Source organism: Ammospiza nelsoni, chromosome 9, assembly GCF_027579445.1.
Source record: "Ammospiza nelsoni isolate bAmmNel1 chromosome 9, bAmmNel1.pri, whole genome shotgun sequence".
Lineage (NCBI taxonomy): Eukaryota > Metazoa > Chordata > Aves > Passeriformes > Passerellidae > Ammospiza > Ammospiza nelsoni.
In genome coordinates this window covers 4,116,396-4,138,328 of record NC_080641.1, presented here as the reverse complement: position 1 = coordinate 4,138,328, position 21,933 = coordinate 4,116,396, and the positions used below count along the sequence as shown (strand labels likewise).

Below are 21,933 nucleotides of genomic sequence, written 5' to 3'. Positions count from 1 at the left end.
AGCCATTTCTGTTTCATGGACCCACCTTATGACTCATAGAATGATATCAGCCCATTGTGAGATGCTCTGCCCAGAGGGGAGGAGCTAAGCATCCCAACATGGATATTATCTGGGGTTTCAGATAGAACAAGCTGCCTTTTCACTGGATTTCCCAGAGGAACAACTGCCTTTTCCACTGGATCTTCAGAGGAAGGCTACACCCTACTACAGGATCACTATTCCAACATAAACAGATCTGCCACTCTAGGAGGACTGCAGCCACCATTCCAATTGGACTGCTACCAACACCCTGACCAACAGGGTGTCCGGTTGTATTCTGACTTTGTCAGTGGTTTCTCTTTTGTCTTATTGCATGCATTTTGTTTTATTACTTTTTTCTTTTCCTAATAAATTGTATTTCTGACTTGGAGTCTCTCACCGGTTTTGCTTTCAAAACAGAACAAATGGAAAAGCCTGAATGGGTTTCCTGAAGAACAAGCCCCACTCAGGAACCACCTGCTCCATCCAGGCTGCCTTGAATGGTCTCACCTTTCTACAAGAGACAGGGTGAGCAGAAATGATCTCTGGGAGCAGAATTCTCTGAGTCTTGCAGCTGAATTCTCTGTCCCTGTCCTTTCCCTGGATCTCTATTGCAGATAGAACCTGCTGGTTCCACCCTCACCATTAAGATCTCTCTTGAATGCAAGCAGATGTTCCCAGGTGTATTAAGCAGGATTTTTCCATGTTTCTACAAAACTTTTGTGCTCCTCATGGAATGAAGGGACCATTTTGGCACTGAGGGGGTGACTTGGAAGCAAGGAGCCAATTGTGACCCTGGGGTGCCATGGAACCAAGGGGCCATGGTGACCCAGCGGGGCTGCATGGAGCCAATGGTCCATGGTGACACTGCTCATCCAAGGAGTTCATTTTGATACTGTGGAAGCTCATGGAGGGAGGGAGGCCATTGTGACACTGAAGAATTTCATGACACCAAATATCCATGGTGACACAGCAGGGCATCATGGGAACCAAGGAACTGCTGCTGTCAATAGGGAAACTCATGGAACCAAGGGCCCTTGTGGCACTGCAGAAAAAACAGAGCTGCTGGACCTTGTCCCCTGGCCCTGCACAGTTCCTTGGGAGGCATGGCAGGAGCGGCACCCTGGGAGCCTCAGGAATGCCCCTCTGGCATCGATGGCACACACTCCCAGGGTCTGGAATTCCAGTTCCCAGCCAGGAAAAGATGTTCCTTGCCTGGAAGGCAAAGCTCTCAAGAAGGGACCAAAGGCCAAGTGGAGCAAGATCTTACAGTGACATTTCACTGCCAGCCTTCCTAACTTCACCCATGGTTGTTGTAGCCCGTGGATTGGGAATGAAATCATGTCAGGGTCTTTGGTGGGTGCTGCCCTGGGTCAAGGGAGACCCTGAGAGAGAAACAGAGCAGGGAAAGAGAGGCAGGAGAGAAAGGAGGACAGAAACACAATCAGCTGAGAAGGTGGCACTCTGAAAAACAAACCAGAACTGATGGAAAATGCATGGGACAGAAATCAATAATTCTGAAAGTTTATTTACTATGAAATAAACACCCAGCCCCACACAATCCTGATTCCACTTGGAGAATTTGGATGCCCCTTCTGCCAATCTCCTTCCAACTCCATCTCACCCTGAAGGCTTTGGAATTAAATAGTCTTGATGTGGGACTGATTTTTTTTGATGTTGGAACAAGCATATTTGAGGTGGGATTGATCCATTTGGGGTAAGATTGTGATATTTTCAGTGGGACTGAGTGGTTTTGAGGTGACAGATCAATCTATATTGAGTTTTGGACTGCAAAGACATGGAGAACACTTCCTGAAACCTCCCAAGAACCCACAAATCTTCCTGAATATGTCCCAAAACCATAAATTCCTGCTCAAGTATCTGTTACGTGATGGAACTTTAGACATCTCTGATCAATTTCCTTCATTTTTGTCCTATTACAGGTGTTTTTAAGTGATAACGACAAATGAAGAGGAAATTCGGGCCAAACCAAAAGGATAACCAGCCAGGTGTCCTCCCAGCACAGATCACTGAATGTGGGTCACTAGGGCTCTGCCCAATGTGAATCCTCCCATGGGGGATGGAGCTGGAGTGGTGCACGAATCTCTTCCAGCAGTTGGGGCACTCGCAGGGCTTCCCTTACCCGTGCGTCCGTTGGTGTTTTGTCAGCTGAGACCTCATGGAGAAGCTCTTCCCACACTGCGGACACTCGTAGGGCCTCTCCCCAGTGTGGATGTGCCAGTGGGTAATTAGGTGAGACTGGTGCTTGAAGCCCTTCCTGCAGTCAGGGGAGTGGAAGAGCCTCTCCTCGGTGTGAATCCACTGGTGCTTGAGGAGATTGGAGCTAGTCTGAAGCCTCTTCTGACACTCTGGACACCTGTAGGGCCTCTCCCCAGTGTGGATGCATTGATGGATGATCACCTGTGACCTCCAAATGAAGGTCATCCCACATTCTCCACATCTGTATGGCCTTTCCCCAGTGTGGATTCCCTGGTGGTGGAGCAGGCTGGAGCTGCAGCTGAAGCTCTTGCCACATTCCAGACACTCATAAAGGGCCTATCCCCACTGTGGATCCGCTGGTGGGTGATGAGGTGGGAGATTTGCTTGAAGCCCAACCCACACTCAGGGCAGCGGAAGGGCCTCTCCTCTCTGTGAATCCGCCCATGCAGGAGGAGATGGGAGCTGGTCTGAAACCTCTTCTGGCACTCACAACACTCGTAGGCCCATTCCCTGGAGTGGATCATCCGATGCTGGATCAGGGTGCTGCTCTGCCTGAAGCTCTTCCCTCACTCCAAGCACTTGTAGGGCTTCTCCCCATCATGAAGCTTCTTATGGACCGCCAGCTCCGAGCTCTGGCAGAAGCTCTGCCCACCTTCCTGGCACAGGGTGGGTCTTTCCTCCTCAGAGCACCCCAGGCTGGGTTTGCAACCCCTCTTCCTGTGGGATCTCTGGAATTTTCCTCCCTGTTGGATTCCTGTGCCATGGAGTCACTCAAAACAGCCTCTTCTATGAGGTTCTGCCCTGGGGATTTGTCCTCCCTGGTCTCCATCCTCAGCTCCTTCCCTGGGGTAGGAAGGACAAGGAGAGGATGGGATTTGCCTCCAGGCCAGAGGGAAGGGAAGGAGATCCCTCCAGTGCATCCCTGGCAGGATGGGATTGGCAGCAGGGCTGTCCTGCAGCTGGGGCCATGCTGGCCTGAGAGATGGAGCAGGAGAGAGGGGGAAAGGGGCACTGACTTCCTCCTCACCTGCCTGAGTATCCCGGGGCGTCTTCTTCTTCCTCGCAGCCTCCTCCTCCGTCTGGTGAAAGTTTGGGGATGGGAAGTTCTGTTTTGGGGGGAAAAAAAGGGATGACCAAATTGAGTTTTCTACTGGTTTGAAGACTATCCTGGGGGAGAGTCTAAGCCAGAATTACAATTTAAGAAGAAAATTAGGATCAAGGCAATGATACAGAAACACTGCCTTAAACTGAATCAGGATATAACCTGACACCCTGTTGGTCAGGGTGGTGGCAGCAGTCACATTAAATGGTGACTGCAGTTCTGTTGGAGTGATGAACATGATTCTGTCAGAGCAGTAATCCTGTAGAAGGGTCTGGTCTTCCTCTGAAGGTCCAGTGGTGGTTATGGAGCTCTTGTCCTCTGGGAATCCAGTAGGCAAGCTGCTCCTGGTGTTGAAAACCTCAGCTTATATCCAGGTAGGAATGCTTGGATCCTCCCCCTGGGTGGAGCATCCCATTGTGGAATGGGATGATGGAATTTTATCAGTCCTGCAGTGACACTCAATGGCCCATTCACAGAAGATATCTCCCCTGGAGGGCGTTATCAGGGCTGAGTCATGGAAGAGATAAAGAGCACTGCCCTGCCTTTTTATAGACATTGATGAAGATGGGGATTGAAAACATGCATTTGGTTACATCTTGCATGGCAACCTGAAACAGTGGGGTAATCCCTGCTCAGGGGGTGAACACCACCCCCCTTACCCAAACTGGCTCAGGTGTAAAACCCCCACTCTAGGAAGGCCACACACACAGGGGACAATGTCACACTTGCCTCCCCAGGGGAGGCCTCTGTCCCTGTCACTCACTTCTCCAGCCACATTTTCTCTTTCACAGATTGGGGGGCTTTGCCAAATATAAGAATACTTTGTCTCTTTGTCTCTGTCTCCTTTGTGAACACCTACACAGAGCTTTACCTTCCTTTTCATAACCTGAATTTGGCCGAATTTCCACATTTCTTTTATCAGAATGTGCCAGCAGCTGAGCTGGAGCTGTGCAGGACTGATGAAACTTGGAATTACCACAGAATTGCTTTTTTTGTCAGTTTATTAAAGTTTGGGTTTTTTTTTGCATTTCCATCAAAAGCCTCTTGTTGGAAGAGCAAATTCAAGGCATTTTATGTAGGGTTAAGTTTGATTTCTGACCAGAAATTAGTATATTTTGTTCAGTGCCCAGAGGATGCTCAAGGGGTCTCTGTGCCTCTCGCCCTGGGTGATGCTTGGGAGGTTTGTCCCTGTCCCTGTCACCCCAGGCCATTCCCCAGGGGGTCTCCATCATTCTCACCCCAGGGAATGGCTGGGGGGTCTCTCTCCCTCTCACCCCTGTGCCAGGGGGTGCTCGGGGCAGTCTGTGTCCCCTCACCCTGGTCGATGCTTGGGGGGGTCTCCATCCCTCTGGCCTCAGGCAATGCCTGTGCAGGGCTGGGCACCAGGGGCTCTGTGTCCCTCTCACCGCTGAGGGTGCTCAGGGCTTGGGGGGCTCTCCGACCTTCTCACACCTGAAGAGGCCAGGGGTGTCTCTGTCCCTCTCAGCACTGGTGTGACCCCACCCAAACATCATCGGGGTCAGAGGGACAGAGACACCCCCAAACCCTCAGAAAGGTTGAATCTGGGATTTGGTCTGCGGCTGAGTATTTAGGAACGGGCTGGAATTGGGGCTGGGCTTGGAATTGGGGCTGAGATTTGGATTAGAGCTGGGATTGGGGTTAAGGCTAGACATGGGATTGTCTTTAGGGCTTGGGTTGGAATTGGGTCTGGGGCTAAAGAGTCTGGGACTGGGATGAGATAAAATACAGAACTGTGAGTGTGTCTAAACATGGAGTGAGATTGAGACCAGGATCAGGGTCAGGTTTGGGACTGAGCTCACCCAGGGCAGGACAGGTGGGATGTCACTGCAGGATGTCCCTGGCATCATCCCAGCCCTCCTCAGGCACCTCAAGACACGGGGGGCAGCTGGGTGCCCCAAGATCCAGGTGCTCCCACACTGCCCCTCAATATCAGGCAAGCATTCCCTGAGGGCAGCCCTGACTGTGACCATTGGGGCTCTGGGATCAGCCCTCACATTTCTGTGGGAGCAGCTGCAGACAGGATGGGAGATTTCCCCTCCCTCTCTTTCCTGTGGAAGGTGAAGCCCAGCTGCCCTTTCCTTCTGGTGCCTCCTCTGCTCCTCAGCTGAGGATGTCAAACTCTCCTGGAGCAGGAAAATCCCCATTCCCTGTTTGCTTGTGCCTGCAGCCTGGAACATTGACAGAGAACAAAGAACTTTCTGACAGCCCTGCTAAATGACATGGGGAGGAGGTTTGTGAGAAAATGAAGAAATTGTATTTTGATAGGAAATAAAAGGTGCAAAGTTATTACTTTCTGTCCCATTCATTTTCAATCAATTCTGGTTTGTTTTCAGAGTGCCACCTTCTCAGCTGATTGTGTTTGTGCCCTCCTTTCTCTCCTGCCTCTCTTTCCCAGCTCTGTTTCTCTCTCAGTGTCTCCCTTGACCCAGGGCAGCTCCCACCAAAGACGCTGACATGATTTCATTCCCAATCCACGAGCTACAGCAGCCATGGGTGAAGTCAGGAAGGCTGGCAGTGAAATGTCACTGTAAGATCTTGCTCCACTTGGCCTTTGGTCCCTTCTTGAGAGCTTTGCCTTCCAGGCCAGAAACATCTTTTCCTGGCTGGGAACTGGAATTCCAGCACATGGGAGTGTGTGCCATCGATGCCAGAGGGGCATTCCCGAGGCTCCCAGGGTGCTGCTCCTGCCGTGTTTCCCAAGGACCTGTGCAGGGCCAGGGGACAAGGTCCAGCAGCTCTGTGGGCTCCCAGAGCACATATCAAAGGTGGTTTTGCCGGGCATTTTCCAGCACCTTCCCCGCTGGAAGCAGAGAGAGATAGGAAATGGGAGCGAGTCCCCAACAAAATCCTGGAAGGATTGGGCTGCGAAAGGACCCTGCCCATGGGTTACGATTTCGCGAGGGAGAGACGCCTCTGTCCCAGGGAAGGAGCGAATGAGACCATGGGAACGCAACCTGCGGATCTGCTCGAACTTGGATTGAACTGAACAGGAAATGGGGAAGAGAGAAGGAGAGAAAGAAATCGGGAAGAGGTCTCAGAGGGAGAAAGAAAAAGGAAAGAGGTCTCAGAGAACAGATAGAAATAGGAAAAGGCTCTGGGCCGGACTCCGCAGCTCCCAGGGACACCCGCAGGGCGCAGCATCTGTCATAATTCCAGCCAATCAGAAGAGGCGCTAAACAATTTTCAGCCAACCAGAGCCTTTCTCGCCGATGACTCACCGGTTGCCAGGCGGGCCCTCAGAGCCCTCAGAGCCCCGGAGCGGAATTTGGGGCCCGGGCCGGGGGGACGGATCCGCCCCGGGGGGGTCCCCGAGCCCCCTGCCCTGCCCCGGGGCCGATCGGGGGCTCCCCCACCCAGCAGCCGGGGCTGCGGGGCCGCGGGGCAGAGCGGTGGGAAAGGGGGTCCGGGCTGGCAGCGGAGGAAATGCGGGAGGAAGAGGAGGGAGAGGAGGAGCAGGAGCAGGAGCGGGAGAATCGCGGCGCTCGCAGCGCCCGCACGCCGAGCCTGCATCACCCCCTGCCCCGGGAGCATCGCCCCCAGCCCCGAGCCGCAGGTGAGGGCGGAGGCCGAGCTCGCCCCGGCTCCAGCCAGGGGTCTCCAGGAGAATTTTTCTGGAGAGTGTTCGGAGCCGGCAGATCCCGGACTCGAGCCCCGGATATCTCCGGGCTCCCTAAGAGGAGCTTTCTCGGGGGGAGAGGAGCCGCGATCGCCCCTCGGAAGGGTCCCGGGGGTCCACGTGGGGATGGCCCGGTACCGACGGGGCGGGACATTGGTTTTGGGGATCCCCGTGAGAGCCGGGGCTGTGGAACGGGGGACCCCCGGGGTGGGGAGAGGGGAAGGGGCGATACCGGAGCTGGGGGACCCCCGGCAGCCCGGAGATGAGGCAGGGACGGGACCCCCTGACCCTGACAGGGGCGTGTCCTGGGGTGACTTCATGATGCTCGTACCCCCATCGGTCTGTTTAGCACAGAAATGAGTTCTGCACCTTTAAGGCTGGTTCTGAGAGTGAAGGGGAGGAGGGAGAAGCAGCAGTTTGTTTTCAGAAACTGCACTCATCCTGCACATTCCAGCTCCTGGACTGTTGTGGTGCCTTAAGGAGCTGGAACAGTGGCCAGATGGAGCTAAGAGGAATAAAGTTGATTTTTATTGAAATGCCTTCAAAGGCCACACCCTGGCAGCACAGGAGCCACAACTGTGGCTCTGCCTGGATGGCTCCAAGATGGGAGCAAAAGAGGGCTTGGTCATGAGATCTCACATTTTTATAAGTTTTAGTCCATTTGTATATAGAAGTTAACTGCTCGATTAATAGTTTCAAATTATGAAGTTACATCTTCCTTGCTTGCTTGCCTGCTATCTTCTTTCCATGTTGTTTATGCTTTGGGCCTGAAGTTTGATGAGATTGTCCTTGAGTCTCCAGGATTGTTTTGTCTTCACCACCCTGAGAAAAGATCCCAGTAACACTTAATATAAAGCTAAAAGCTGCACATCAAAACAGAACAGAAAAACTTAAAACCTAAGGTATCAGTTGTCTGTGGATGGACAGACAGCAGGACAGAGCTCTCCTTTGCTTTCAGTTCGTTTTTAGCTCTCTGAGGCAGAGAAGTTCCCTGGACTGTGATTTTTCTTTTTCTTTGGAGCTGTTTAAACCCGCTCTGGACTGAACACCCAGAACACCACTGGCAGCTTCCACTGTGGCCCACCTGGCCGGGCCTGGGCCGCGGCATTTCCAGTGCTGGAGGAGCTGATAACAGACTGATAAGAGACTGATAACAGACTGAGGGAGCCGAGCTACTGCCTACAGAGGGACTTTTTGAGTTTGTCATCTATTTTGGAGTGGCAAGAGGTTTTTTTTTTTTAATATTGGTAATTTTTTTGTGCTGCTGAATACTTTGCCTGTTAAATAAACAGGTTTTTTCTCCTTTTATCTGAGAAAATATTTTCCTAATCTGGTTGGGAGAGGGGCCACTTGAATTTGCTTTCTAGAGGAAAATCTTTTGGAGATTTTCTCCCAAATTTGCCCTAAACCAGGAGAGAGTGGTGGGAAGAGAGGGGAGCCCCAAGTAGCTGGACCAGAGGGAGGCTGGAGAGGGGAACCCCAAAACCCCCCAGCATCCCTAAGCAGGACCCTGGAGAGGGGGGATCCTCAGCAGCCCTGAGACAGGGGACCACCAGAACTCCAGAGGGATAAGACTGGAAATGGGACACTCCTGATGGCTTTTTTTTATTCACTCTTGATTTTTGGAGGTTTTTATGGACACCAGATGACTTCTAGAGATAGACTTGGGTGGGAGGAATCCCCAACCCAAGGCATTCACACCTTGTTTTTCCCAATGCCAGGATTTCCCATTCCCAAACCTTGGCTGGATGGAAGAGGAGAAGGCTTGGAGGAAGAGGAAGATGCACCAGGACAGCCAGGCAGGTGAGGAGGAAGTCAGTGCCCCTTTCCCCCTCTCTCCTGCTCCATCTCCCAGCCCAGCACAGCCCCTGGCTGCAGGACAGCCCTTCTGCCAACGCTGTCCTGCTGGGGATGCACCGGGGGGATCTCCTTCCCCTTCCCTCTGGCACGGAGGCAAATCCCATCCTCTCCTTGTCCTTCCTCCCCCAGGGAAGGAGCTCAGGATGGAGACCAGGGAGGAAAAATCCCCACAGCAGAACCTCGTGGAAGAGGCCATTTTGGGTGGCTTCACAGTGCAGGAATCCAACAGGGAGGAAAATCCCCAGAGATTCCACAGGAAGAGGGGCTGCAAACCCAGCCCATGGTGCTCTGAGGAGGAAAGACCCAGCCTGAGCCAGGAAGGTGGACAGAGCTTCAGCCAGAACTCAGAGCTGGTGGCGCATGAGCAGCTTTATGACAGCAAGAGGCCCTATGAGTGCTTGGAGTGTAGGAAGAGCTTCAGGAAGAGATTCAACCTGATCTGCCACCAGAGGATCCACACGGGGGAACGGCCCTACGAGTGCTCGGAATGTGGGATGAGCTTCAGCCACAGGTCTGACCTGGTTGTCCACCAGAGGTTCCACACTGGGGAGGGGCCCTAAGAGTGTCCCAAGTGTCAGAAGAGGTTTCACACCAGCACCCACCTCCTTGTACATGAGCGGATTCACAAAGAGCAGAGGCCCTTCCGCTGCCCTGACTGCAGGATGGGCTTCAGGCACAACTCCAGCCTCGTCACCCACCGGTGCATCCACACCGGGGAGAGGCCCTACGAGTGTCCCCAGTGTGGGAAGAGCTTCTCAAACCGCTCGTTCTTTACCCGACACCAATGGAGGCACCGGTAAGGGCAGCCCTGCGAGTGCCCCAGCTGCAGGAGGAGCTTCATGCTCTGCTCCAGCTTCATCCCCCATGGGAGGACCCATGTTGGTCAGAGCCCTGGCAATCCACATTCCCGGTGATCTGCATTGGGAAGATGGCTGGGTATTCTTTTGTTTTGACCCTAATTTTCTTTGTATTCATCTTCATCCCTTTAAAACACAGAAAACTGGGGTAAAAATCAATAAATTCATCAAAGGCATCTATAGCCTCACTTTTTACATGTGCTTCAGAGGAATCTGGGATTCAGGGAAATTATTGGGGGAGTTTGGGGGTTTTGGAGGTGTTTGGTTTAGTTGTCTCCCTTTCTTGGCACTCAAAGAGACAATAGGGTTTTATCTGTCACCTCAATAGCACTGAAACTACTCACTCCCAACCCAAAATTCCTTGATTCCACAGCCCCTTGGTGTGGAATGGGGTTGGAAAGGGATTGGGCGAAGTGGGTTGCAAATCAGGAGGGGTGACATGGGCATTGGGTGGGGCAGAAAGGGTGGGATGGTGTTTGGGAGGTGGGAAATTGGGGAAGTACAGCTTGGGGCCGGGGGGGTCATGATGTCCAGGAGTGGTGGGATGAGTTGGGGTTGGGATTGGGGAGGTGGGCTGGGGTCTGGAGTGAGACAGCCAAAGTTTGGGGATGATGAAGGGAGGGGGAGCCCATTACTGAGTGAGTTTTTGAATAATCTACATTCCTGAAGAGATTTTGAGGTATCTCATGTTTCTGAGGCAGTTTTGGGGCACTCCCCAGCTCTTGGGGGTTCCTGGGAATGGCTCTATGGAGTCCCATTGCCAGGGGTGGTTGCCTTGGGCTTGAGCTCAGAGCTGTAGCCAGAGTCCGTTGCCTTGGTGCTGGAGAGCAGAGAAATGATGAACAGCCCCAGACATCTCCAGTGTGTGTTTGGGGGCAGGGAGAGTTCTGCATAGGTGGGGCGGTCACTGCCACACCCCAGCCACTGCAGCCTCTGGTGCAGCCCCAAAGTGGCTGCCAAGCACCCGGCACCCCAAAAACCCCACCTGAGAGAGGGACCAGAGCAGGTCAGGCAGTGACACGGGTGTGACACTGACACATCCCACGGCCCTGGAGCTCACAGCAGCTGAGATCCAAGACTGACTGTGGATCTCTCTCTCCCACTCTCTCTTCTCCTGACTTCCTCTTCTCAAAATCTGCATAACTTGAAGCTGGACGGGTTAGAGTTTGCGAAGTCGGTGCTTTGTCAAGTGCTTTAATGTAATTCAATGCTGTTTAAGATTTCCCAAGTACCTCATTCTCTGAAGTTTGCCACTAAAAGTTTGTTCTCCACCCTCCTGAGAAGTTTGTTGTTTTCTCTCCTTGGTCATCTGTCCTGCAGGCTGTGCCCCCTGTGCGTGCTGCTCCTCTGCCCTGGCCAGCTGCACTCACCCATCTCGCTGTGCCCCAGCATTTCTCACCCAGCGTTTCTGTGCCCTCCCTGGGCTCCCTGCACCCAGCGCTACCGGCTCCTGGCACACAGAGCCAGGGCAGGAGCCCACCCTGCCAAGGGGCTCTGGAGCAGGGCGGGGGCTGCGATGGCTTCTGAGCTCAGCAGCTGCTCCTGGCATGGTTCCATGGGGACCAAGCACAGCAACGCTGCTGAGCATTGTCCCTGCTGAGGGTCACACACTGCCGGGGCACATTCCCTGCCTGCAGCATTGCTGAGCATTGTCCCTGCTGAGGGTCACACACTGCCGGGCCACATTCCCTACCTGCAGGATTCGTGCCCGACCCAAGCACTGCACTTGTGTCTCCAGCGTTGCTTTCCAACAAAAACAGGGGAAGGCAAACTGTGCAGGTCATGGTATTTTAGAGTGTCTAAAACTCACTAAGTCATTGATCTTAGAGGTGAGATGCATTTGGAATTAATGGCATGGAGAAGTAGTGTAAGATGGAAAAGGGGAGCACAGAAATAAATTGAGGAAAACATTTCACATTATTTCTTTCCATTTTCATTTCACTTCTAGAAAGCTGATTCAGTTTCCCAGGAATCTTCTCTGTAATCCTGTCTGCTCTTTTCAAAAACATTTCCTGGAGAATGAGGTCAAGCTCCTGTCACAAGATGTGCCACCAACTACGGCTTCTCTTGGCTTTCCACACTGTGCCTTCAGCAGAACTCTTGCAGCAAAGCAGGACAAAGGTTTGGAGAACTTGACAACTTATCCTTTCTTTTGCTGGTGGACTGGGGAGTTGTGCCATTGGTGAGGTTTTCATTGTTACTGTTCCAGGCTAAGAAAACAGGAGGTGGTACCAGGAATTGTTAGGGAATACAAGCCTGGCTGTAAACTGGGGGCAGCAGCACTGCAAAACACCTCTGGGCATCTCTGTTTCCTGCTGCTGGGAAGGAGCCATGAAGCGAGTCGAGAAGTTCTGGTTTCTGTTTCTCCTGGTGGATTTTTTAGTTTAATTCCACACTGCAGAGGCAATTTTTGTGATGGCCTCTGTCAGCTTATTCTATTTCATCAGTGCCAGCAACAGGGCTGTGTTTGACCACTGCAAATGTGGCCTGTGAGGCTTTAATTCCCCTCACCTTAGAGCTTGAGGTTGGTGAGCATTCCAGTATCTATTGATCTTTATGCCTGCGACAAAAATACTGACTTCACTGTCATGAAAGCACCGTGGGTAGCACCAACTGAAAGCGGCACTTGCAGTTTCATGGATAAAATTCAGGTGGCAAGCAGAAGAGGGCCAAGAGCAGCCATGATCCCCAATTCCCAAGGCAAAGGCACCAGCAGCCTCCTGCTGCCACCTCAGGGTGAGTAAAACAGTGCTGTAAACAGCTCTGGAATCCGATCCTTTCTTCCTCTGAGGTCTGGCTTGGGGCAGCACAGTCAGGCCCTGAGCAGTCAGGGCTGTGTGTGGGTGCTGGCTGCTCTGCTCCAGAACTGAGCTGGAAAAAGCCCTTGGGAGCCGAGGCAGGAGCAGGCGGGAAGGGGCCGGCGCTGCTGCTGCTCCGGGCCGGGAGCCCCGGCTGGGCCGGGCCGGCGCCCCCTGCCCTGTGGCTGCTGCTGCTGCCAGAGCCGGGCGGGACTCGGGGACAGGGAACGGACACGGGGGGACAGCAAAGGCCTGGCGGCTGCAGGGATGGTGGCGCTGGGGCCGGGGCCAGCACAGAGCTTCAGCCCGCAGTTAACCCCAAGGGAAACGCTGGGGAAAGGCTCCATTTCAGCCTTTCTTTACTTGTCGCTGTAATGAAGGGAATGAAATGAAGGGAGAACAAGCAGGGCCCGACCCCTCCTTCTCTGGGAGGCGCCCCGCGTCTGGGGCTGTGAGGGGGTGTGAGGGGCTGTGAGGGACCATGAGGGGCCATGGGGAACTGTGAGGGGTTGTGAGGGGCCGTGAGGGGCTGTGAGGAACTGTGAGGGGTTGTGAGGGGCCATGAGGGGCTGTGAGGTGTCACTCTTGAGTCGAGAATGACACAGGAACAGGCGGGAGGCAGTTTGTAGAGAGAGTGAAAGAAGGTTTTATTCAAGAGAACCTTGTGGTTTTTATAGCATGAGATGATTTATTCTATTTGATTGGCTGGTTAACAAAAATGCATTACACTGTCCTTGAGAAGAACAGAAAGACAAAGTAGAAGAATACCACCTGCAGATTGTTTATACTTAACAAGTTATCACATCCCTACAATACCCTAAGAATTCTCACATGCTGCTGTGAGAAACACTTGCTGTTTCTCTCTCTCTTCCAGAGCATCCACAGTGAGGGGCTGTGAGGGGTCTTGGGGACTGTGAGGGAGCCATGAGCTGTGGGAGGCTGTGAGGGGCCATGAGGGGCCATGGGGAGCTGTGAGGGACCATGGGGAACTGTGAGGGAGTCATGAGGGGCTGTGAAGGGCCATGAAGGGCTACAAGGAGCTGAGAGGGTCTGTAAGAGTCTGTGAGGGGCTATGGGGAACTGTGAGTGAGCCATGAGGGGCTGTGAAGGGCCATGGGGAGCTGTGAGGGAGCCACGAGGGGCTATGAGGGGCCATGGGGAGCTGTGAGGGGGTGTGGGACGACAGGCTCCTCATGGAACCAAGGATCCATTGAGACACTGCGGAACCAAGGAGATCATTGTTGACAGTACAGAACCTCATGGAACCAAAGGGCCATTGTGGCACAGCAAGGCCTTGTGGAACCAAAGGGACCATGGTGACACTATGGAACCTCATGGTACCACAGGTCCATTGTTACACAGCAGCCACAGCAGGGCCCCAGAACCAAGGAGATCATTGTGACACTACACAACCTCATGGAATCAAGGTGTCCATGTTACACCAATGAACCTCATGGAGCAAAGGGTCCATTGTGACACTGTGGAACCAAGGAGACTGTTGTTGGCAGTACGAAAGCTCATGGAACCAAAAGTCCATTGTGACATTGTGGGGCCTCATTGAACCATGGAGACCATTAGGACACTTCAGGACCACTGGAACCAAGGGGTCATTGTGACACTGCAGGGCCTTGTATAACTGACATGGTTTGACACTGGCACAATGCCAGTGCCTCCATGAAAAATTCTGTCTCCCTGGCATCTGCTGTGAGGTGGTACCCGGAAATAAGCAAAGCAGGCTCCTGCTTACAGAAAAAGGAAAAAAAACTTTATTAACTAAACTACAAAAAACTAAACCACAAAGAAAAAAAAAAAAACACAAGGAAAATGAAAACTACACAGAAACACTTCCCCCTCCTCCTTTACATTTCCCAAAATTATCCACAATCAGTCTGGCACCACCCTTTAGAAAATCAAATCTTCAGCTCATGAAGAGTAGATGGAGTCCTTCCTTGTGCCACGGACTTCTTGTCACAATTAGCACCGCCCGGAGTCCTGCTATCTCGTGACATCTTCTTTCCATGCCAAGGTGCTCTCACCACCAGGCATGGGATGAGGCAGAGGCCTGCTTTCAGGGTGGACCTTTTTAAGGATGCCTCGTCTCATTCCAAGCAGAGCACAGCCTCATCTCTGGGACCTTTGTCCCCCCCATTTCTTCTACACCCCCTGGGGCCGAGGGGTCTCAACACCGAACTCTCTTGGCTCCGAGCCCCCGCTTCCCCTGAACCTGAGGGAGCACAAATGCAATCAGCCCCTGGAGCCAGCAAGGGCTGGGGGACCAGGGAAACTACTCAGCTCTGTCCTGGCCTCTGCAGTCAGCCAGAAAGTTTGTTCGCATTAGCTGGGAGTTTCCTGTCCCACTGCAGACGCTGTTGCTCAGGGCCAGGGCTGCCTGACAGCCACCCCCAAACTGCCCTCAGCATTTCCTTGGCTTCACCTTTGCTTTCTTTACTCTTCCTGATACAAATGTCTTCCCATTGCCCACCCCTGTTCCCTTCCCTGCAAACAGCCCATTCCTTCTTGCCCTTTCCTCTCTGGCCCCACTCCCCATTGCAGTTCCTGACTCGGCACCATGGGAACGTCCCTTAGGGAGCAGGATCATCCTACAAGTTCTGGAGGAATTGTCTGCATGCTCCTGCAGTGCCTGGTGCTGCTCCCTTGCCAGAGTCACCCCAGGGCAGGGGGGCACATCTGGGCTGCTGTGTCTGGCTCTGGGGCTCCCTGTTCTGGGCAGTGAGGAGGAGCTGCAGAGGCTCTGCAGGACTGACAGGATGGGCTTTGGGGCTGGCAGGAGAAGCTGAGGGACCTGGGCTGCTGGAGCTTCTGAACAGGAGGGGAGGGGAGGGGAGGGGAGGGGAGGGGAGGGGAGGGGAGGGGAGGGAAGGGAAGGGAAGGGAAGGGAAGGGAAGGGAAGGGAAGGGAAGGGAAGGGAAGGGAAGGGAAGGGAAGGGAAGGGAAGGGAAGGGAAGGGAAGGGAAGGGAAGGGAAGGGAAGGGAAGGGAAGGGAAGGGAAGGGAAGGGAAGGGAAGGGAAGGGAAGGGAAGGGTCCAGATCCAATCCTTCCTGAAATGTGGGCTTCTCTGGCACTGCCAGTGCCTTGATCCAAAAATTTCCCTATTCTGGCACAGCCCAAGTACAGCCATTTGCTGGCACAGAAATCCAAAACCTGGCAACTTCCTGCTACTGGGTCTGGCACCTCCCACATCTTGTGTTTGCTGCCCCAGTACCCAGATTTGGAAATTTCCTGGTGCCTGCACAGCCCAAGTCCAGTGATTTGCTGGCACAGAAATCTAAAATTTTGGAAATTTGCAGGTTCTGACTCTAGCACCATCCAGATCTAGTGTTTGCTGGGACCGCCAGTGCCCAGATTTGGAAATTTCCCGGTGCCTTCACAGCCTAGGTCTAGCAATTTGGTTTTAGCTAGCTTAGGCAGAGAAGTTCCTTTCGACTGTGACTTTCCTTTTTCTTGGAACTGTTTACACCTGCTCTGGACTGAAAACCCAGAAAAACACCGGCAGCAGCTCACACCTGTGGCCCCCCCAAGCTCTGGGACGCTGCATTCCAGCAGCAGAGGGACTTAGAAGAGATGAAGTGAGTCAACTACAACCCACAAAAAGGACTTTCTGAATTTGCCATCTCTTCAGCACTGTCAGAGGTTTTATTTAATATTATTCATTTTTCTTGCTTGTGAATACTTTACTTGTTAAATAAACTGGTTTTTTTTCCACTTTTCTCGAGTCTTTTCCTGAACTAGTAGGAAGAGGGGCTGCTTGAACTTGCTTTCTAGACGGACCCCTTTTGGAGATTTCCTCCCAAAATTTGCCCTAAACCAGCACAAACAGTCACAATGAAAATTGCACCAGTGGCATAATTTCCTGATGGAAATTCTTGTGACAGAAGCTTGACCTTGTTCTCCATGAGAGGTTCTTGGGAAGAGCAGACAGGAGAAGATTCCTGGAAAACTGAAACAGCTTCCCAGAAGTGAAATGAAAATTAAAGAAACAATCAAAGATGTTTCTCTTTATTTATTTCTGAGCTTCCCTTTTCCATGTTGCAACCCAGTAATTCCAGATGTACCTCACCTCTAAGATCGCTGACTTAGGGATTTTTAGACACTCTAAAATACCATGAGCCACACACATTTTCCTTCCCCTGTTTTTACAGGAAAGCAACACTGGAGATGTAGGTGCAGTGCTTGGGTCAGGTAGGAATCCTTCCCCAAGGGAAGGTGGCCCGACAGTGTCTGACCCTCAGCAAGGACAATGCCCAGCAGCAAGCGAGGGGATCGCTGTGCCGGTGTGCAGGAGTCAGGGCTCTGCATCTGGGCTCAGCACTGCAAAGTTCCCGTGTTTGGGCAGACGGAGGGGCTGTCCCCGGGGCGCGCGGGGCTCGAACGTGGGCCTCGTGGGGCGAGCGGGGAACGGACACGGGGACGAACGGCCCCGGTGCTTCAGTTGCAGCAGCAGCAGCGGCGGCAGCAGCAGCGGCTTCAGCAGAAGCAGCGGCAGCAAAGAGATATTTGGAATAATCTCTTTCTTTCTTTCTTTTCTCTCTTTCTTTCTCTCTCTCTCCCTTTCCCGCTGTCGGGCACCCTTCTCTCGGGGTCCTTGCCCGGCGTCCCTCTCCTCTCCCCGCCTCCCTCTCCCCTGCCGGGCCGGGCCATGCTCCCGGCCCGCCCCCGGCCCCGGGCGGGGCTGCCCCGTGCCCGGCCCCGACCGTCCCGCCGCGGTCTCGCCTCCGCCCGGCTCTGGCTGTACTGGCGGTGGCGCTGCTGGGCGGGCATCAGTGCCTGGTGCGGGGGCGGCATCGCCGCCCTTCGGCTCCGCCTGGCCCGAGCCCGGCCCCAGACCCGACGCAGGGTCCAGTCCCGACCCCGGCCCCGGCCCCGGCCCCGGCCTGTGCTCCTCCCGGGGCCTGCGGAGGACACACGCGGCGCGGCCGCTCCCGCCGCCTCCGGTGCGGCTTCCCCGGCCCGAGCTCCGCCTCTCGGCAGCGCGGCCGCCGGCCCCGAGCCTCCCGTGCCGCGTTCCGAAGAGCGAACGCCTGGGCATGGCCGGCCCGGGGTGGGTGAGGGGCGCTCGGGGGCCGTGGCTGGCCCCGGGCCGAGCGCTGACAGCCGCGTCCCGCCCGCAGGGACGGCGCAGGAGGCCCTGCAGGAGCGGTACCGGCTGGGATCGCTGCTGGGGCGCGGCGGCTTCGGAAGAGTCTTCGCGGCCACGCGGCTCTCGGACGGCGCCCCGGTGAGCGGCGGGGCCGGCGGCGGGCGCAGGAGGAGGGGATGCAGGAGGAGGAGGGCAGAGGATGGGGCTCGCAGTGCGGGCGGCAAGCTCACCCCGCTGCTGCCCTTGGCTTGCAGGTGGCCATCAAAAGGGTGCCACGGAACCGCGTCCGGCACTGGGGCGAGCTGGTGAGTGAGCGGGGCCAGCAGCCGGGGTGGGAGCCACCAGGACGCCCCGAGGGAAAGCGAGCGTGGGGCCAGCGCAGGGCGCAGAGCATCCCGGGCTGGCTGAGGGCTTCCCCAGGCCTGGCACGGCATCGGCCCCACTGACGGCATCGTGCTCCTCCCGCAGCCCGACGGCACCAGCGCACCTCTGGAGGTCGTGCTGCTGGCCAAGGTGTGCACTGGCTTCCCTGGTGTGGTCCAGCTGCTGGAGTGGCTCGAGCTCCCCAACTGCATTGTGATGGTGCTGGAGCGGCCAGAGCAGTGTCAGGACCTGCATCATTTCATTCGGGCACGGCGGTTCCTGCCCGAGGAAGTGGCCCAGGAGCTGTTTCGCCAGGTGCTGCAGGCCATGCGGCACTGCACCAGCTGCGGGGTCCTGCACAGGGACATCAAGCCAGAGAACATCCTGGTTGACCTGGACACCGGGCAGGCCAAACTGATTGACTTTGGCTGTGGCACCTACCTGCAGGACACAGTCTACACTCACTTTGCAGGTGAGCCTACCCAGGGCTGCGCTCCCAATGCTGACATCTCATGGCCCAACATCTCCCAGCCCAAGCTGGCTGTGGCAGCCGGAGTTCTCCCTTTTGCTGCCAGTCAGGGCACTGAGATTTCAGCTGAGTTACTTTAGAGCAGGGCTGGGTGGGCAGCCATCTTCCAGCCCTGCTGGCACACTCTGCCAGCCACTCTGCCCAGGACTAGGGCAGGGCTGGGGCAGCCAGCCCGATCAAAACCCCCATGGGTGGGGGTAGCAGAGAGGGAGGGCGGAACCTGTGCCCCAGCCACTTTGGTGTGCAGACAAGAGGGAGGGCTTGGGCTGCTCCACTCGCCCTGTTTCCCTTGGCTTCATAATATTTTTGGGGCAATGCAGGCAGGGAGGATAAGGGCAGGTTTTTTCCTCAGCATGGAGTGGGTTTTTCCTTTGCATGTCATGGTCGGGCCTAGCCAGGGCTGCCCTCTTCCAGCACCAGAGGCTTCTTTTCCAACCCTAACTTTGTGCACAAGTCCCAGGTGCTGGCGAGAGGGCAGTGGTCACCCTGTGTGCCCCTGATGCAGCCCCCGCACATCCAGGGATGCTGGGGCCAGGCTCTGGGAGCAGCAGCATCCCCCTGATGAATTCCATCTGTATTCCATAGGAACACTGTTGTACAGCCCCCCGGAATGGAACGACTTTGGCTGGTACCATGGCGAGGCAGCAACGGTCTGGTCCCTGGGCATCCTGCAACACCAGATGGTCTGCGGGGAGCACCCTTTCAGGAGGGGCCAGAACCTCAGCTGGGGCCAGCTCCCGCTGCCACAACGGCTCTCTCAAGGTGGATCCTCTTCTCTGGGCACGGGGGGAATGCCAGTGCTGGGAGCCAGCAGCGGGGTCATGGGCATCCCGCTCTGGCAGCTGCTGAGGAGGTGGCACATGTCCTGCTCTCCTCCAAAACAGGGAGTTGATGGGAAAGTTTAGGCCCAGCTCTGAGCACATCCAGCATGGCCTGGGCACGGGAATAGTGGGGTAAAGCAGACAGGAGCCTTCTCTGGCCGACCGGCAGTTTCTGCTTTCTCTCCCCAGAGTGCAAAGACCTGATCAGGTGGTGTTTATCCGTGAACTCCTTGGACAGACCCACACTGGAAGACCTGTTCTGTGATCCTTGGATGTGGGATATTCCTCTGCCATAGAAGAAGGGAGAGAGCCACAGGCACACTTTGATCCAGAGCCCTGGTAAGTTCCTGCTCCACATATGCCTTGGCAGTCAGAAACAAAGGGATCCAGAGCTTTTTGTGCTGCCAGTGTCACTTCACCGGGGTCATGGGATGGGAACACGCAGCCCTTGTGCTGGAGCTGAGCTGCTCTGCCCAGCGCTGGTGGCCACCATCCCAGCTGGTTTTGCTTGTCCTGGTTCCCTGACAGCTGGGGCCCTGGGCAAAGCCCTGAGAGCCTGGTCTGCCCCCAGGGAAGGAGAAGGAGCCCCTGGAGAAGCTGTACCAGGTGGGGATGCTGCTGCTGCTGCTGCTGCTGCTGCTGGAGACAGCGAGGGTGACATCAGGGATGACAAGCTCTTCCTCAGCCTGGCCACAGGAGGCTGAAGGTGATGCACTTTGATTCTGGCACCTTCTTCAAAGCCAAACTCCACAGGGAATTTGCAGATGAGTCCCCATCTGGGGAAATTCTGCCAGATGTGGGCATGATCCAGCGTGGCGGGGAACCAAAGGCTCCCCCTTTGCTGGGGCAGATGCAACTCATTCTTCAGTCGCTGCCCAGCTGCTTTTGGCAGGGCTGGGAGGATGGGCTGGGGTGGGTACAAAATGGGAGTGGGCTCCTGGCCCTGCCAACAGCCCCCAGCACCCACCGTGCCCCTAGCTGGGGCAGCCAGCCCAACACAAACAAAGCCCATGGTGGGAGCAGAGGTGGCACTCCAGAACCTGTGCACAGCTGCTTTGCTGTGCAGGCAAGGAAGGGCTTGGGTTTCTCCACTGCCCTTATTTGCTTTGGGGTCACCGTGATTTTGGGGGGCAGTGCAGGGGGGAAGAGAGAAAGTGTGGGCTTCCCTCACCAGTGGGTGTGTTTTTCCCTGGCATGCAGGGGTTGGGCCTTCCTCAAGGCCCTGACAGAGATAAGAGTTTTTACCATTTGTCTTGTTTTCCCTTTTTGCATCTAACCTCTTTTCAATAATGTGTTGTTTGTTTTTCCAGAGGAAATGTTTCAGGTGGTCCAGTGTGGATGGGGAAGTGCTTGGGAGCAGCTGTGGCGTGGATGGGCCGTGCCCTTGGAGAAGGCTGAGGCCATGGTTTGGGAGCAGCTTTTCTTGCAGCCGTGGGTGGCGTGAGGTGGGTCCCTGTGTGCTTGGCAGGGTGGGATCAGAGCTTTTGGGAGCTGGCAGCGAGCACAGGAGCATTCTGCTCTGGGCAGCTGCTGAGGGCTGGATGTGCCGTGGCTGGCTGCAGGCTGGGCACATGTCCTGCCCTCCTGCTCTGCTGTCAAAGGCAGCAGGGATGGGCAGCTCTGGGCACAGCTCTGGGCACAGCCAGCATGGCCTGGGCACCGCAGGCCTTGGCACAAGGGCACAGGAGCCCTCAGCTGACAGGCACTTTCTGCTTTCTCTCCTTGCAGCCGGGCTCTGCGGGTGCTGAGGCTGCTCTGGGCTCTGCCAGGGCTCTGCTGGGCTCAGCCCTGGGCCCAGCTGGGCTGGCTCTGCCCTCACATTGCTCCGACAGCTTTGCATCAGACGAGCCTGTTGCGAGCACAGCGCCTGAGTGTCGACGGAAGGAGACCCAGACATCAATTTGATCATCACAGGCCCAATTTTATTGATCAGTACGGCGGGTTAAATACAGTTAATAATGAGCTTCATACATATTGCAAAAGTTGAGCTCAGGATTGGTCAGTTACATATCAGCACCTACGCCTACTTCTGCATTCCTATGGTTCTACTTTTGATACTTTTCACATATTCTCAGGATATATTCAGGACTAATCTCTACTCCCTCTCCTCATGTTGCAGCAAGGTCACTGCTGACCTTTCCTTTTAGCTTGCTGACTGCTGACTTTTCTCCTTCAGCTTAACCAGCGGAATTATTTCAGTATGGCCTTTCTCAGTTAACCAATTCTTAATAATACTCTCCACATTTCCCCCATTTTCTTCTTGTGCAAGGAGATTAGTTTGCCATGTTTTTGCTATTGTACGGCTGACCATGTTTTGAATACAGTTAAAGATACAAGGCAAAATAAGCAAAAACTGTAAAATTACACCCAGAAGTCCTATAGCATAGATCACAGGGTTCCTCAGCCACGGTCCAAGTCCTAAGCTTTTAAGCCATTCGTCAATTCCTAAACCGTCTTCTTCCTTAAGTTTGTGAAGTCCCTGTTGCAATTCTTTTATCTTCGTGTGAATGGACACCGAATGATCAGACAGATTCATGCAACACATTCCCTCAAACTCTTCACATCCATGCCCTTGTGCTAAGAGCAAAAAATCTACAGCAGCTCTATTTTGCAAAACAGCGTGGTTAAC

At 54.6% G+C, this 21,933-nt stretch overlaps 2 protein-coding genes across 2 annotated transcripts; both read left to right on the top strand.

Moving 5' to 3' along the window:
* The first annotated feature begins 457 nt into the window (after positions 1 to 457).
* Positions 458 to 9,870, top strand: LOC132076983 (zinc finger protein 134-like). The gene is made up of 5 exons (XM_059478420.1): positions 458 to 546; positions 2,499 to 2,609; positions 6,602 to 6,914; positions 8,699 to 8,780; positions 8,967 to 9,870. Exons 1-5 carry the CDS (start codon positions 458 to 460, stop codon positions 9,395 to 9,397), a joined length of 1,026 nt encoding a protein of 341 aa, XP_059334403.1. The 3' UTR covers positions 9,398 to 9,870.
* A 7,271-nt stretch (positions 9,871 to 17,141) lies between these two features.
* On the top strand, positions 17,142 to 19,600 carry LOC132077254 (serine/threonine-protein kinase pim-1-like; the record flags this gene model as incomplete). The annotated part of the gene is made up of 5 exons (XM_059478797.1): positions 17,142 to 17,729; positions 17,846 to 17,896; positions 18,060 to 18,426; positions 19,069 to 19,245; positions 19,494 to 19,600. Coding segments are annotated over 5 exons (1,290 nt in total), but the record flags the coding sequence as incomplete, so codon positions are not given.
* Positions 19,601 to 21,933: the final 2,333 nt, after the last annotated feature.